A 16106-nucleotide genomic window follows, 5' to 3' on the forward strand; every position below is an offset into this window, starting at 1 on the left:
CCTAAGAAACCAAAAGCTGAATGTTCTCTCCGATGTGTGGATGCTAATCCACAACAAGCAGAGGTGGGGAGGGGAATAATAGGAGTCCATTGTATTAGGCAAAGGGGAATGAAGGGAAGGAAGGTGGAAGTGGAAAGGGGATTAGGAAGACAGTAGAATTAATCAGACATAGCTTTCATATTCTTGTATATGAATATATGACCAGGGTAACTACATATCATGTACAACCACGAGAATAGGATCTTAATTAGAAGAAGTTATACTCAATATATGTACAATATGCCCAAACACACTCTACTGTCATGTATATCTAATAAGAATAAATAATTTTTAAAAAGTGAACTTAGCAAGGAAACAGGATATGAGACCAATATACCAAAATCAATTGACAAATAAAAATTATTTCTAATAGCATTGAAAACCATGAAATACTTAAGAATGTATTATAAATACTTTGTGATAAATAAAGTGTGTGCAAGACCTGATAATGACAACTCTTAAACATTCCTGAAAGAAACTAAACTATTCAAGTAACTAGAGAGATATACTATACTAATGGCCTGAAAACTGCAATATTGATATGATGTCAGTTCTTTAAAAATTGATCTATAGATTAATCACAATCGATAAAAATTCAAGATGTTATTTTGAAAGATTTATATAAATAAAAAATTTATATGGCAATGCTAAGGCTCTGGAATAGATAAAATAATCTGAAAACAAAACAAAAATCAGAGAACTTATATTCCTTGTTTTCAAAACTTATGAAATGTTATCATTAGGTGGGTCATTGGTTTTTTCATATAATGTTTGAAGTTTTGCCATTAAGTGTATTGGTATTTAGTGTGGCATTGGTATAAAGATAGATCGATGGGATAGAATAGAGTTCAGAAATAGATATAGTCAAGTGATTTTCAGCTAAGAGATTAACAGAAAGGATAATCTTTTCAATAAGTGATTGTTGGTACAACTGGATATTCATATGGAAATAAAAGGAACCCTTACACTCATTTCATGCTATGCTCAAACTTTACATTGGAATGAGTCCTAGACTGAAATACAACATATAAAACTACAAACCGTGTGGAAGAAAACATAGAAGAAAAAAATCTTGCAATCTTGATAAAGATATCTTAGTACACTGAAATCATAATCCCTACAATAAAAACTTAATTGAATTGACAATTACAAGTAGAAATTTCTGCTGTTTGAAATATATCATTAATGAATAGAGAAGCAAGACCATGTGAGAATATATTTCTATTGAAGGTGTATGACAAAATACTTACAGTCAGAATATGTCAAAAATTCTTTATGATAAGATCAACAATATAATAAAAAGGATAAAAATTTTGAATAGACATTCTATAAGGGAGATAAGTGATTTGCTAATCATTAATCAATGTCATTCGTCATCTGAGAAATGCAAGTTGGAACTGCAGAGAGAAACCACCGTGAACACACTAGAATGACTCAAATCAAAGCAACAGCAATACAAGTGTTGACGAGGAGATGAAGCTCCTGGAGCCCTTAGACATTGCTGGTGGGGCTATAAATTGATACCACTTCTTTGGAAAACAGTTTCATAATTTCTAATAAGTTAAACATACATATAATTCCATTTCTATATATTATTCAAGAGAAAAAGATTATATATGTTTACAGAAAGACTTGCAGCTGTATTCATATTATCCCCAAATTGGAAATTACATATCTATCAATAGGTAAATGTATAAATATTTTTTGCTGTATTGATGGAATATAATATTGTCTAGCAACAAAAATAGCAAACCATGAATACACACAAATAAACCTCACACAAAAATAAATCTTAGGAATATACTGAATGGTAAAGCTAAATTTAAAAGAGCACTGGGGAGCAAATTATATTCTAGTCATGTATGATTATGTCAAAACAAACCCCAACATTATGTATAACTCTAATACTTTAATAAAAACATTAAAATGCATATTGCTGAGTGAGAGAAGTCGGCATGAAAGGCTTTATAATGTATGATTTCACCATATGACATTATGAAAACAAAACAATGGAGACCATGCAAAGATCAGTAGATGCCAGGGATTTAGGGGAGGTGGGCGAAAACAGTATTGAATGGGTAAAGAAAGGGAATTTAAAATAAAAAAGAGCACATACACTCTGGTTCCATTAATATGAAACCAGGAAAGGGAAATCTTATGAGACTGTAGGAAAGGGAAATCTAGTCTAGAGAGAAAGCAGGCCAGAGGTTGCCTGGGTCTTGGAAATGGAGAGACCGGACTGGTGCAAGAGAGCACCAGTAGACAGACTCTTTGGTCTTGTGTTAGTCACCTTTTCAATGCTGTGACCAAAATAACTGACAAGAACAACTCAGAAGAGGAGAAATTTATTTGGGGTTCATGGTTTCAGAGGTCTCAATCCATGTCCCATTAATCTTCTAATGAACTAGAGATGACATCCATTTGTTATGGTTCTTGTGATTGCATCATTACTACTCAATTTCTAAAACTTTATAGACATTTTTCATATCATTTATAATCTTTGCTGTTTGTGAACATTGCATAACTCCTTTTGTGTTTTTCCTAGTGATTTTTAAAAATTTATTCATTCAAACTAATCATATTGGAGCAATCATGTTTTGTCCTTAAAATCTCATTTTCTGCCGAGAGGTTACTTTATCAGTTAGCAAGTGAAAAGTTTTTAAATATCACATATGTGTCTTTAATGGAAGCTGCCAAAGCAGTAGTTTTTGTTAGTATAACTTTTAGAATAATGATAACAGCTAATTAATTTAATACTTCAGTGTGTGACTCTGCTATAAGCATAGTAATACACAATCTCTTTTAAAAGTTCACTTGTCTTCCTCCCTCCCTCCCTTCCTTTTTCCCTTCCTTCCTTTTGGCACTGAGGATTGAAATCAGGAGCACTTGACCACTGAGCCACATCCCCAGCCAATCATCAAATGGCTGTCCACTGCTTTGATAGTTCTCTCACTGCTGCTGATGAAGGTACCCACATTCTTTCACTAAAAAGGCAAGGACATTTGAGTTGTTATAGGACCTTCTAATACCAGGGAGTCAGGAATATCTTTTGTTACATAATAATAATGCAGTAATAAAAATCTTCCAGACACACAGTGACCCATAGAGTACTAATTGTTGACAGAGACTGAGTTATACATGGTGAATTTTATAAAAGAATTTTATGTGGTGATGTTTGCATAGGTTTATATTTTCTTTCATACTACTTAATATGGTTATGCAACTGTTTACGCGATTAGGGTTCAGTAGAGCAGACATAAATGATTTATTATTCAATGATATAGCTATGTTGGGATATTTCAGAATTTTACTTGCTTTCTCATTACAGAGGATCAGAGTGAAATTTGTTCCTGAATATCAGTGCACAATACATTTCTTAACCAGATTTAAAAGTTGCATCTGATTAATGTTATATTTCCCTCTGAGGTTAATTTTAATATAAACTTTAATGTAGTAATGGCTATGATCAAATTTATTAAAGTTTTTAATTTACCTGGGCTCCTCTTTATAGCCCATGGACTGCAGTGCAGTAAATTTATTTTATATGACTGTTCTCAACATTTTACTGATTCCTGGAGGTTAAGTGACTTGTTCAAGGATTCATAATGAGGCTTACTCAACCCACTATTCTTATTCAAATCTCAACAAGGGTGAGTAATTTTTATGCCTTTGTTCATTTATTCACAAAAATTTATTTATTGGTTTCTATGACATATCAGGTATTCTTCTAGCTGCTGGAGGTATATCATTAGAAATAAAACTGACAATGATATCCTTCTCATTGTGAGCTTTCATTCCAATGCAGCAGGGGGGAAGAGAATGGTAAATAACATAATAGTAAATTCTGTAGTGTATTAAGAGGTTAAAAAAATCAACCAGGGAAGAGGTGCTGGAAGTATAAGTTTTATACCTTTTAGAATGAAGAAATGAATTGATTTTTAAATTTCATAAGTTATATTCAAATAATAGGTTTTGTCTTAAACCTTTTCCTTAAACCTTTCCAAGTAGGTAGCGCTGAACACACATTCTATTTTTCCCCTCTCTCAGCACTACTCCATCAAGCAAAGCTATAAATGATGGTTAAATCGTAAGACCAACTCATGAGACCTACTTAATTCATCATGTAGTTTAACTATGGTTCAAATCTAATAGTGTTATAGACCTAACTAGTATTCACAGTGAGTTTTTCTCCCACTCTGGTAAAAATGTATGCCACATTCCAGCGGAAGGTGTTGGGAATCTCATGCTTTTAATTTTGGGGATAAGCACTTCTTCCTCCTCCCATATAATCATCCAGTATTGGGCAGCTGGGGCTTTTCCATTCAAGTTACTGATGGTGGCTCCTATACTGCCAGAGGTAAGGGCCTGGCCTTGGGAGGATGAGGGATTTAGTGGAGCAGGGAATTAGAAGTCCTCTCCTCGCATTCCTCTGTCACTCTTCCTCGTTCTGCTCCTTGAACACTCTATGGTGTACTCCCATGCCACATCTTTGTAATTGCTCTTTCTTTGCCCTTGAAGTTTGTTTCTCCAGTGTTTCTATGGCTTGCTCTCATTTCCTTCAGGTGTCTGCTCACATGCTCCTTCCTTAGAGAGAAGTCTTCCCTGAAATGTTGGAAGTGTTTTTCTGAGCACATCCCTTATTCCCCAACTCCTTTCCTGCTTTGTTTTTTCTCCATAGCATCTTTCTACCTGACATCACCTCTCTATATCTGTTCTACTCTCTGTTGGAAAGCAAGCTCCAGGGATCCACACAGGGATTTTGTTTTATTCCTCACTGCTTGTCTCTTAAAATAGTTTCTGTACTATAAACTGGCTTAATAAATATTTATTAGATAAATGAGTCTATTAAAATTAAAAGGCAGGAGCCTTTTTCCTTCCATGGACTTGATTAGGTAGAATTGAGAGCAGTTCTACATGTGTACATCTAGGATCAGAACCTGTGTATAAAGGTCTGGGACTGGGGGTGTGGCTCAGGTAGAGTTCTTGCCTAGCATGAGCCATGGCCTCGGGTTTGATCCCCAGCACCACAGAGGGGTGGGGAAAAAGACAAGCTTGCTCTTCTGTTTTCCCTTTCTCTCCATACACATCCATTGCCTTTGGGTTGGAACCCAAGCTCCTTGGTCTGGTATTTAAGATCTTCTGAGACTTCATTTCTGCCAACCTTTCTAGCTTAACTTCTACCAAACCCTCCACCCCCAACCCCAGCCTATGCTGCAGTCATGCGAGTGACTTAAAATCTCCTAGCAATGGTTCATGCAGCACCTCTCACATTTTTGTCACTTGCTTACAGGTCTCTCCTCAGCTCTTCAAAGGAAAGGACCAGGGATATCTTTGCATTTCCAGGACCTGCCACAGTTCCTGGTGTATCACAGATGACTATAATATTTATTCAGTGTTAAAGATGGGTTTGCCTCCAATTCAAAGATTAGCTAGAAGTTGAAAAGGATGCATATATAATAAATAACTTGGTGGGAGCACTTTCACTTCATTAGAGGGCTTGTATTTGAGTGTTCGGGGACAAATATGGTTGAAAAGAGCCCAATATTAGAATACCTTAATTTTTAACAAAGTCATTCCTGAGACAAGGATGGATGGCATATAACATGCCATCATTAAAAATCAGCATATTTATATCTAGAGTGAGCCTAAGTGGAAGGATTATTTGACAGATTCTATTAAGAAGAAGCAGTGTCATTTGACAACGAACTGGCAGTGAGAGCTTTGGTCCTATTATTTAGTATGTGAGTCATGCAAGATGGTATCCTTGCTGATTGTGTGGAAACAACTTGTGGGGAGAATGCGGGTCAGCAATGGTGCATTCATGTTCTTACTGGTGCAATCCTGGACGTATTAACAGTGTGAGTGTCTAGGGTTAGGTGAGTGTAATTTGAACTGCTTGTGTTTCAGTGGGAAAGAGTGCTGTGAACTTTGATATCTGTCTGGGGGGAGGAAGAAATAGCTGTGTTTGTTCTACATTTTATCTCTGGTTGATGGATCATATTTTTTTGTGCTGATTTGGGGGTAACGATGGATCTATATTCATTTGGCCAGGTACAGTTGAATATGTGAAAAGACTTGATACACTTTTTAGTAATATAATATTTTTTTAAAATGTGAAAATACAGAGTCAAGTAGGCTATAGATTTTAAAAGATAAAACTTTTTTTGAATCAGGTTTGTTACAGAAAGAGAAAATGGCAGTTGAAGCCTTTCAGATTTGTTGCCTCCTCCTGCCTCCTGAAAACAGGAGAAAGCTGCAGCTGTTGATGAGGATGATGGTGAGGATCTGCTTAAACAAAGAGATGCCGCCACTGTGTGAAGGCCTTGGGACCCGGACACTGGTAGGTTGATTACTAGTATTTAAGGTCCTTGAGGTTTTAGAATGAAATTCAACTGAGTCCAGTTTACTAGTCAAATCCATCAGCGGAAGGTGTGAGGCAGCCTGCTTAAGAGTCATGCCATGGGGTTGGGGTTATAGCTCAGCTGTAAAGCGCTTACCTCGCACATGTGAGGCCCTGAGTTTGATCCTCAGCACCACATAAAAAAAATAAATAAAATAAAGATATGTGTTCCATCTTTAAAAAAATCTTAAAAAAAAAAAAAGAGTCATGCCAGCCATCCACCCAGACTGGTGGTGTGCTTCTGGTCTAAGGGTCTTAAAGAACGTTGCGGAAAGCAAAGGGTGAGTATTGAACAGATACTGAGCGTGGAGATATCTGCTGCATCCTCTTGGACCCCTGTTTAAGTTGGTACCTACTGTCAACACAAAGAGAACAAAGGGTGGATAAAAAGAGTAAGTGATTTATTAGGCAAACAACATTTTTTCTAACTCCATGGAAGTAAGCATTGCAACGCCTTTGTTATTATAACCAGTAAGAGAGATGCAGTATATACAATAAATTAAAAAGCGAGGAAATAAATTCTACAGTTTGACTAGACAACCTGGGAGGAGAGAGAACATGTATCTCTTGGTTTGGTCTAACGGTCTATGAGTGGTAATATTTTTCAGTTTTGCTTAAAAACACCTACTAATTTTGAATCCTACTATGTAATATCAACATGTTTTTTTAACACTAATTCATTTTTACTTGACAAATAATTGTATATACTTATGAGATGTGATGTTTATATATATACGTATACACACACACACACACACACACACACGTATATATATATATAGTAGAAGGATTAATTCAAGCTAATTAACATGTCCATCACCCCACCAACTTATTTTTTTGTGTATGTGGTGAGATGTTTAAAAATTATTCTTCTGGCAATTTTGAAATACATAGCACATTATTATTAGTATCATTAACTGTGATCACCATACTGTGGAATAGATATCTAAAACTTACTCTTTCTGGAAGAACTTCATATTCTCTAATGAGCATCTCCCCTTTCCCCTTCCTCTCTTGCAACCTCTACTAACCTCCTTTTATACTCTGCTCCTATCAGCATGTTTTTAGTTTGCGTTTAGAATTTACTAATAAAAATCTCTTCATTTTCCTCAAAAATATTCCTGGAGCACAAGTGGTGCTTTAGTGGATTGAATGTCCTTTCCATATCCCAGTAACCACTACCTTCTTGGGGATCCCTGGCCTAGCTTCAGAGAAGTATGGATGGATAAGATCAGAAGATCTATATCACTATATTCCCCAGTCCTTTTCTTTCTTCTTTTTTTTTTTTTTTTGGTAAATTTCAAGTTAGGGTTTTGCTTAGTTGCTAAGGCTGGCCTCAAACTTGTGAATATCCTGCCTCAACCTCCTAAGATGCTGGGATTATTGGCATGCTCCACCATGTCTGATTTATGGAATGATTCTTGACCTCTTTTTTTTTTGGTGGGGAGGGGCTGATGGGCCATTGTGAAAAGTTGAAGAAAACTTTGCATCTATTCACTATAAGAATATATGTGTAAAAATTTGCGTATAGTTTGAGGGCATTCACAAATCCCATGGGATCCATAGTTTCCATGTTAAAAAAAAAATCTCCATCTATGTTTCTCTTTGTATCCATAAATATAAGTGAAGATAAGGTATCATTTGCAGTGTGTTGAGGAAATCAAGTCTTATTCAACAGAATTATGATTTTGAAATAAAATTGTCAGCAATACATTTATTATCCTCTCTAGTGGAGGATGATATTGAGAATTGAGTCATTAGTATAAATTCTGTGAAAGTATATATTTTATATTTCTGGTTACTATAAAGAGAATTTCATCACTTAATGTACTTCTTTTAAAGTCCCATAAGTTTGTTCAAAGGCGATTGTCAAATGTATAAACAAAATCTTAGAGGAAATAAGTTAACTAGGAAAAGATGTAATGATTGAGGCACACTGTTACCAAGTTTTAAAACAAAATCAATAATGAAATAATAAACATTTATAAAATTTTTGCTTTAAAAAAATCAAGAGTGGGCTGGGGAGGTGGCTCAAGCAGTAATGCGCTTGCCTGGAATGCGTGGGGTGCTGGGTTCAATCTTCAGCACCACATAAAAATAAATAAAGATGTTGTGTCACCAAAAACTAAAAAATAAATATTAAAAAATTCTCTCTCTCATCTCTCTCTCTCTTAAAAAAAATCAAGAGTTATATTAGGATATTAAATGACTAAATGACTATAAAGTACTTTGAAATTCAAAGTGTTTTTATTTATATATGAATATGTCACAATATTCACAATAAAACCCCATTCTACATAGCTAGTATGCACCAATAAAAATAAATGCTATATGATCCAAGTCATGGTGATAGTAATTTTCAGAAATTGCTTGGACATACATCCCTCTACCATGTCTTTTAAACAGGAGATATAGACTTGTTTTTACTGCTTTTGTGACAGTCAGCACCTATGCCCAGCTGCCTGGTGGGAGGTCACTCTTCTTTTTGCAAACTAGATGCACTTAGTTCAGAGGACAAAAGAACTAGCTCATCTGTGTTTTCTTACCCCTCCCCCGCCTTTAGATGGTTCAGACATTTTCCCGTTGCATCTTGTGTTCCAAGGATGAAGTAGACTTGGATGAGTTATTGGCTGCTAGGTTGGTGACGTTTCTGATGGACAATTACCAAGAGATTCTCAAAGTCCCTTTGGCCTTGCAGACTTCTATAGAGGAGCGTGTGGCTCATCTACGAAGAGTCCAGGTAAAATAGGGGATATTGTCTGTCCTGTGAAATTTGCAGTGGAAAGTCATGTTACGTTGCTAGCTTCTGGGTACATTGTGTTATAAGATTAAGTGAATTTAAAATAAGTCTTGGTATATAGTAAGGACTAAATGTGCTTGCTATTATTGAAAAATTTATGAAATGACTACTTAGATTTGTTGTATAAATCAGTGCTATGTGGTTATCAACATACTATCCCTCCCTTCTTTTCTGTTTTGTGACTTACTTTCTTTTACTTAACAATACAATAAAAAAATTCCTCACATCATTAAATATTCTTGACTGACACCAGAGTGGCCAAGAGCACAGACTTTGGAGCTAAATGTGTTTGATTCAGGACATGCCTTTTATTAGCTTTGTGGCCTGAGACAAGTTACATAATGTCACTCTGGTTCAACATCTACCCCAAGCTCTGTTTTTTTTTTTTTTGTTTTGTTTTTGTTTTTAATCTATAAATGAGAATCATAATAGTTAATTCTTGTCTCATAGAATTGTGTTGGAAATCAAATAGCTCAATACATGTACAGTGCTTACAGTAATGTCTGTCACAAAGTAAACCCTCCATTAGTAGCTGCCGTTGTTGTTGTGTTGTTGTCATTGCTGCGTCATTATTGTCATTACTGTAGCACAGTATTCCATAATGGGAACATATCATAGCTCGTTTAAACAATGCCCTCTGGTTGATGTTTAGATTGTCTTTATTATTTTTCCCTGTTTTGCATGCAATATAATAATAAATATTTTCATAGCTAGATTATTTTTGCCTGATCCATGATTATTTTCTAAGGCACAGCAGTACTTGGTCAAAGATCATAAACCATTTTATAAGAATTGATAGAATATTGCCAGATTCCCCTTTTGCTTGTTTAATTTACATTTGTGTCAGTGGCATAAGAAAGTGTTCATTTCTTTGCACCTTTGCCTTCTTTGTATATTATTAACATACATACATACAACATTGACCATTTTTTTTAACTCTTACTAATTTTAATTTAATCTTTTTTGCCAATATTTTTATGAACAAAACTTTAAAAAGTTAAAATTTTTTAAAAAATGGTTTGCTGAATATCTGTAAGGAATTGTTATGGAGAACTATGTCGCTTTGTATACTGCATCGACATGCATAGCCCAGGCATATATTGCAGCAGCTTGGCCTCATGAACCCTGTCCTGTCACCTGAAGATTGGAAAGCTGAGCCATGATGATTAATTTAGCTGTGAGTAAACACGATCTTGACAAGAGCCACTGTGATGTGCACTGAATAAAATCAGTATCCACTCAGTTGTCCAATTACCTTTTCTCTCTTGGAAGACCTCAGTAGAACTGTCAAGCATGAGAGCCTATAGATCACAAGAGGCCTTGAAGAGGCCACTAAACCTCTGTGTCACATCACCTTTGAGTAGGACTTCTCGGAAAATGCACAGGGTAGACTGGACTATTCCAGTGAATTGTTTGGAGGCAGTTTCTGGGCTGACTCTGGGACAAACTGTGAGGTGGGCAATGTTTTTGACATCAGCCTTCTGCTGACCTGGTCTACAACCCTGTCCTTGAGCCCTTCAATCCTAGGTGTCTCAGTTTTTCTCATGCCCTAGGTTTATGGCTGTTGCAGTCTACCTAGACCTCACCCTTTATCCTGGCTCTTTTCTGTTTTTCTTGTAATTCAAATGAAAAAATAAAAATAAAAAGCATGTCCTGTAACCCCTTTGCCCTATGGTTTCAATCTGTCTGTCTTAGGTTGATCTAATTGATCTTATAAACTATCTGTAGGCATGGGATGTCCTTAATGTAATCACCCCTCTTGGCAACAGACTTATTTTTAGTTGTGGCTTCTGGTGGGGGAAATTTTTTTTAAGCCAAATGAAAAAAATGAAAGAATGAATAAAATAGTGGAAATACAGAATAACAATAGGGTGCTCTGAAAGTAAGTGTTTTTAAGAATGTTCATTTATGCACAGGCCTTGGTTTCCTTTTTCTTATTCTCCCGCCCCCCTCCCTTTTGCCTGGTGCAGTGTCTGTATATTTCTTCTTTCCACTTGACTCTCAATAGTAATGCAGGAGGGGATGGTCATGGTACCTTTCTCTGCCTTACTGCTTGTCTAAGGGCCAATTTCTATCCATTCCTGAGGGAGGGATAATTAGACTCTCCAGATATGGGAGGAGCCTGTGCGGTTCAGTGTGTTCAACATTATACCTTTTTGGGAGAGGTTGTTGTTGTTATTTTGAGACCTACATGACAGTAAAGTGTATTTTGATATATCATACATACATGGAGTATAACTTCCCCTTCTTGTGGTTGTACATGATGTGGAGTTACACTAGTTGTGTATTCACATATGAACATAGGAAAGTTATATCCGACTCATTCTACTGTTTTTCCTATTTCCATCTCATTGCCTTCATTCTCCTTTGTCTAAACCAATGAGCTTCTATTCTTCCCTTCCCCACTCCTATTATGTGTTAGCATCCACATATCAGAGAGAACATTCAGCCTTTGGTTTTTTGGGATTGGCTTATTTCACTTAGCATGATACTCTCCAGTTCTGTCCATTTACTGAAGAATATAATAATTTCATTGTTTACAGATGAGGAATATTCCATTCTGTATTTATACAACATTTTCTTTATCCATTCATATTTAAGGGCTTTTAAGTTGGTTCCATAGTGTGGGTATTGTGAGTTGAACTGCTAGGGGGTTACGTCACTGTAGTTAGAATGCTGATTTAAAGTCCTTTGGGTGTATACCAAGGAATGGGATAACTGGCTCAAATGATGGTTTCATTCCAAGTTGTCTGAGGAATCTCCATACTGCTTTCCAGAGTGGTTGCACCAATTTGCAGTTCCATAAGCAATGCATGAGGGTACATTTTCCCCCCATATCCTCACCAACATTTATTATTACTTGTATTCTTGATAATTGCCAATCTGACTGGAATCTCATTAGATGCATTTTTCTAATTGCTAGAGTTTTGAACATTTTGTTTTTAAATTTCATTTTGTGTCATTTACCTTTTTTTAAAAAAATTTTATTTATTTTTTGTGGTGTTGGGAACTGAACCCAGGGCCTTGTGCATGCAAGGCAAATACTTTACCAACTGAGCTCTCTTCCCAGCCCCTGAACATTTTTTATATATTTATTGACTGATTGTATTTCTTCTTCTGTGAAGTGCCTATTTATTGATTGGGTTATTTGTTTTTTTGGTGTTAAGTTTTTGAGTTCTTTGTATAGCCTGGAGATTAATGCTCTATCTGAGGTGCAGGTGGCAAAGATTTTATCCCATTCTGTTTGCCTCCTCTTCATGTTCTTGATTGTTTCCTTTGCTGTGAAGAATCTTTTTAGTTTAAAACCATCCCATTTGTTGATTCTTGATTTTACTTCTTGCTCTTTAGGAGTCTTGTTAAGGAATTCTGGTCCTAAGCTGACATGATGAAGATTTGGCTATGTCACTGTACTATGCTGATTTTAAGTCCTTTGGGAATATACTAAGGAGTGGGATACTTTTTCTTCTGTTAGGCATAGAGCCTCTTTTCTAGTGCCTAAGTTTTTGATCACTTTGAGTTGATTTTTGTGCAGGGTAACTGGAGTTTAATTTCATCTTGCTACAAATGGACTTCCAGTTTTCCCAGTGCCATTTATTGACTAGGCTTTCTCCAATGTATGCTTTTGTCTAGTATGAGGTAACTATTTATGTGGGTTTGTCTCTGTGTCTTCTGTTCTGTACCATTGGTCTACATGTCTATTTTGGTACCAATATCATGCCATTTTTATTACTATAGCTCTGTAGTATAGTTTAAGGTCTGGTATTGTGATGCCTCCTACTTTACTCTTCTTGCTAAGGATTGCTCTGGCTATTCTGGGTCTCTTATTTTTCCAAATGAATTATGCGATTGCTTTTTCTGTTTCCATAACGAATTTGATTTTAATTTGAATCACATTGAATCTGTAAGTGCTTTGGGTAGTATGACCATTATGACGATATTAATTCTTCCTATCCGAGAGCATGGGAGATCTTTCCATCTTCTAAAGTCTTCTTCAATTTCTTTGTTTAATTTTCTGTAGTTTTCATTGTAGAGATCTTTCACCTCTTTTGTTAGATTGATTCCCAAATATATATTTTTTGAGGCTATTTTGAGTAGAATAGTTTTCCTAATTTCTCTTTTGGTTGATTTATAGGAACACAGTTTGTTTATAGGTGTTAATTTTGTATCCTGCTACTTTGCTGAATTCATTTATGAGTTCTAGAAATTTTCTGGTGAAGCTTTTTTGGGTCGTCATGTCATAGGCAAGTAGGAATAGTTTGAGCTCTTCTTTTCCTACTCATATCATTTAATTTCTTTCTTTCATCTAATTGCTCTAGCTAGAGTTTCAAGGACTATGTTGAATAGAAGTGGTGAAAGAGGGCTTATATCTGTTTGAATTGTTTAGTCATTATGTTTAATTTATCCTTAAATATTAGATCTTATTAAAGAGAGCATAGATTTTTTTGTTTATGCTGAGTGCAGTGGCACATGCCTATAATCACAGCAGCTTGTGGGGCTGGACAGGAAGATCACTATTTCAAAGCCAGCCTCAAGAATTTTAAGGAGGCCCTTAACAACCGACTAAGACCCTGTCTCAAAAAAAAAAAAAAAAAAAAAAAAAAAAGTTGGGGGTGTAGCTCAGTATTTACGCATCCCTGGGTTCAGTTTCCAGTTAACCTCCTCCAACCTCCATCCCCACAAAAAAAAAAAAAAAAAAAAAAAAATTAAGAAGGATCTTGGCTGGGCATGGTGGCAGGTGTCTGTAATCCCAGGGACTTGGAATGCTGAGGCAGGAGGATTGCAACTTTAAGGACAGACTCTCAGAATAAAGAAAGCTGGGAATGTGACTCAGTGGTTAAGCCCACTGAGTTCAATCCCTGATTCTTAAAAAAAAAAATAGGTCTTGGATTTAAACAAGTAAAAAAAAATAGGTAAATCTATGATTTTAAAAATGATATTACTCTGAAATTATGGAAATATTTTTATTTCTCAATATACTTTTTCCAAATCAAATTGATAAATGACATACTATTCCTACTAGGATATGCACCATAATTGTCCCTTTGCCTCAGATAAAATACCCAGGTGCTGATATGGATATCACTTTACCTGCTCCTGCATTTTGTCGTCAAATTAGTCCTGAGGAATTTGAATACCAAAGAGCTTATGGCTCTCAGGAGCCCCTGGCAGCTTTACTGGAGGAAGTCATAGGTGATGCCAAACTCTCCAGCAAAGAGAAGAAGAAGAAACTGAAGCAGGTAATGGGGACATTCTTCATAAGTCATGTTTCCTCCTTCCTCTTCTTAGGTTGTTTCTTCTTTTTATCTCTATTTTGGTAAGTGTTGTGACTCTCATCCGAGACACAGCAGGTTTGATAGCGAGTTATTCAGTTCATACAGTTCAGAAGTTCTATTGCTTCTACTACTGTGGCCAGTTTCCCAGATCTGCATTCTCGGATGTAATTTTTTTCCCCATTATTGAACTCTTCATCTATAGAACTGTTCTCTTATGCTTGTCCTTTGTTTTGATGAGTGGCATGATGTGACCAACAGAATGATGACTCAAAGAAGCTAACTGTGAGGGCAGATTTCTATTTTTTTTTATTTTTTTATTTTTAATGTTAACTCAGATTGAAACCATCATGTCTAGAGTTTAAAAGCCATTGGTTTTAGGTAGCCACTATCAAATTGTTGTTCCTCAGGCATTGTTGTTTCTCTCTGTGATTGTGGAGAAGAGTTCAATGGTAAGAACCAAAGGAAGAATATATCGCCTCCCTCTAAGGTTTTCATAAAACGATGTATATCAGAATGGTTGCTTTTTCATTTGGACAAAAGTTGGTGGGACTGAGTTGGAGAAGCAGGAAGATAGGGAAATACAGTTGGGCCCAAATTTTCCTTAGCTGCTTAGGACTTAAGTTATTTTCAAGTCAGAGTTATTTGTGAATATTTTTTAAGTGAGGTCTATTTATTGTTGGCAGTGGGAAAAATTTTAAGAAATATGATTAAAAGGAGAACTTCGTTCAAAGATTGGATCAAAGGAAAGATGAATTTGATCTATAGACATCAAAATGGAATGATTTAACAAAAATAAAAACAGGGAAGTATGGGGTCAGAAACTCTTCATTAAAACTTGTCCAGTTTTCTTGGCTCTTCTATAAATTTTTGACTCTTTTTGAACCTCTTGTTTAGTTTCAGAAATCCTATCCTGAAGTCTATCAAGAACGATTTCCTACGCCAGAAAGCGAAGCGCTTCTCTTTCCTGAAAAACACAAACCAAAACCACAGCTGCTCATGTGGGCACTGAGAAAGCCTTTCCAGCCATTTCAAAGAACGAGAAGTTTTCGAATGTGATGCTTCTGCAGGGACACTGCTTAGAGACTCTGTGGCTGTTTTGAATGCGAGCAGAAGAAAGAAAAGCACGACATACAGACTACTGAAGTGTACATACAGATTGTCTGACTTTTAAAATGTTGAGCCATTGTCAGTATTTTTATAAAATTCATGCTATTTTTAAAGTTGTACAAATCAATAAAAGATTATGAATCGAATATACAGGCTTGAAGTTGTTACAAAATCTAAGGTAAAATATTTTTATCTTTTGGGCTGGGATTGTGGCTCAGTGGTGGAGTGCTCGCCTCGCATGGGCGGGACTTGGGTTCGATCCTCAGCACCACATAAAAATAATGGAATTGTGTTGTGTCCATCTACACCTAAAAAATAAATATTTTTTAAAAAATATTTTTATCTTTTTATTGTTATCATGATGTTTGTAAAATACTTGTGTGTGTGTACATGCTAGTTACTGATATCTTTGTGATAACCAGGTCTTAAGAAAGGTGTATATACTTGAACAAGAGATCCTGGATACTGTTACTGTGATGCTGTTGAC

The 16106-nt window shown here is 35.8% G+C and overlaps 1 protein-coding gene across 4 annotated transcripts in view; it reads left to right on the forward strand.

The window, feature by feature from the left end:
• The window catches only part of Depdc1b (DEP domain containing 1B), a 133291-nt gene extending 117526 nt beyond the window's left edge, over window positions 1–15765 (forward strand). For 3 of the 4 annotated variants that reach the window (XM_076857251.2, XM_076857250.2, XM_076857252.2), the window contains exons 8-11: window positions 6213–6379; window positions 9003–9179; window positions 14291–14476; window positions 15407–15765. In XM_076857251.2, coding sequence (XP_076713366.1) covers window positions 6213–6379; window positions 9003–9179; window positions 14291–14476; window positions 15407–15568 — 692 coding nt within the window. In that variant the 3' untranslated portion in view covers window positions 15569–15765. Of the gene's footprint in view, window positions 1–6212; window positions 6380–9002; window positions 9180–14290; window positions 14477–15195 lie in introns of all 4 variants that reach the window. The other variant, XM_076857253.2, reaches the window with a different exon arrangement.
• Window positions 15766–16106: the final 341 nt, after the last annotated feature.

The sequence above is a fragment of the Callospermophilus lateralis genome, chromosome 5 (assembly GCF_048772815.1).
Source record: "Callospermophilus lateralis isolate mCalLat2 chromosome 5, mCalLat2.hap1, whole genome shotgun sequence".
In the NCBI taxonomy this organism is placed as follows: domain Eukaryota; kingdom Metazoa; phylum Chordata; class Mammalia; order Rodentia; family Sciuridae; genus Callospermophilus; species Callospermophilus lateralis.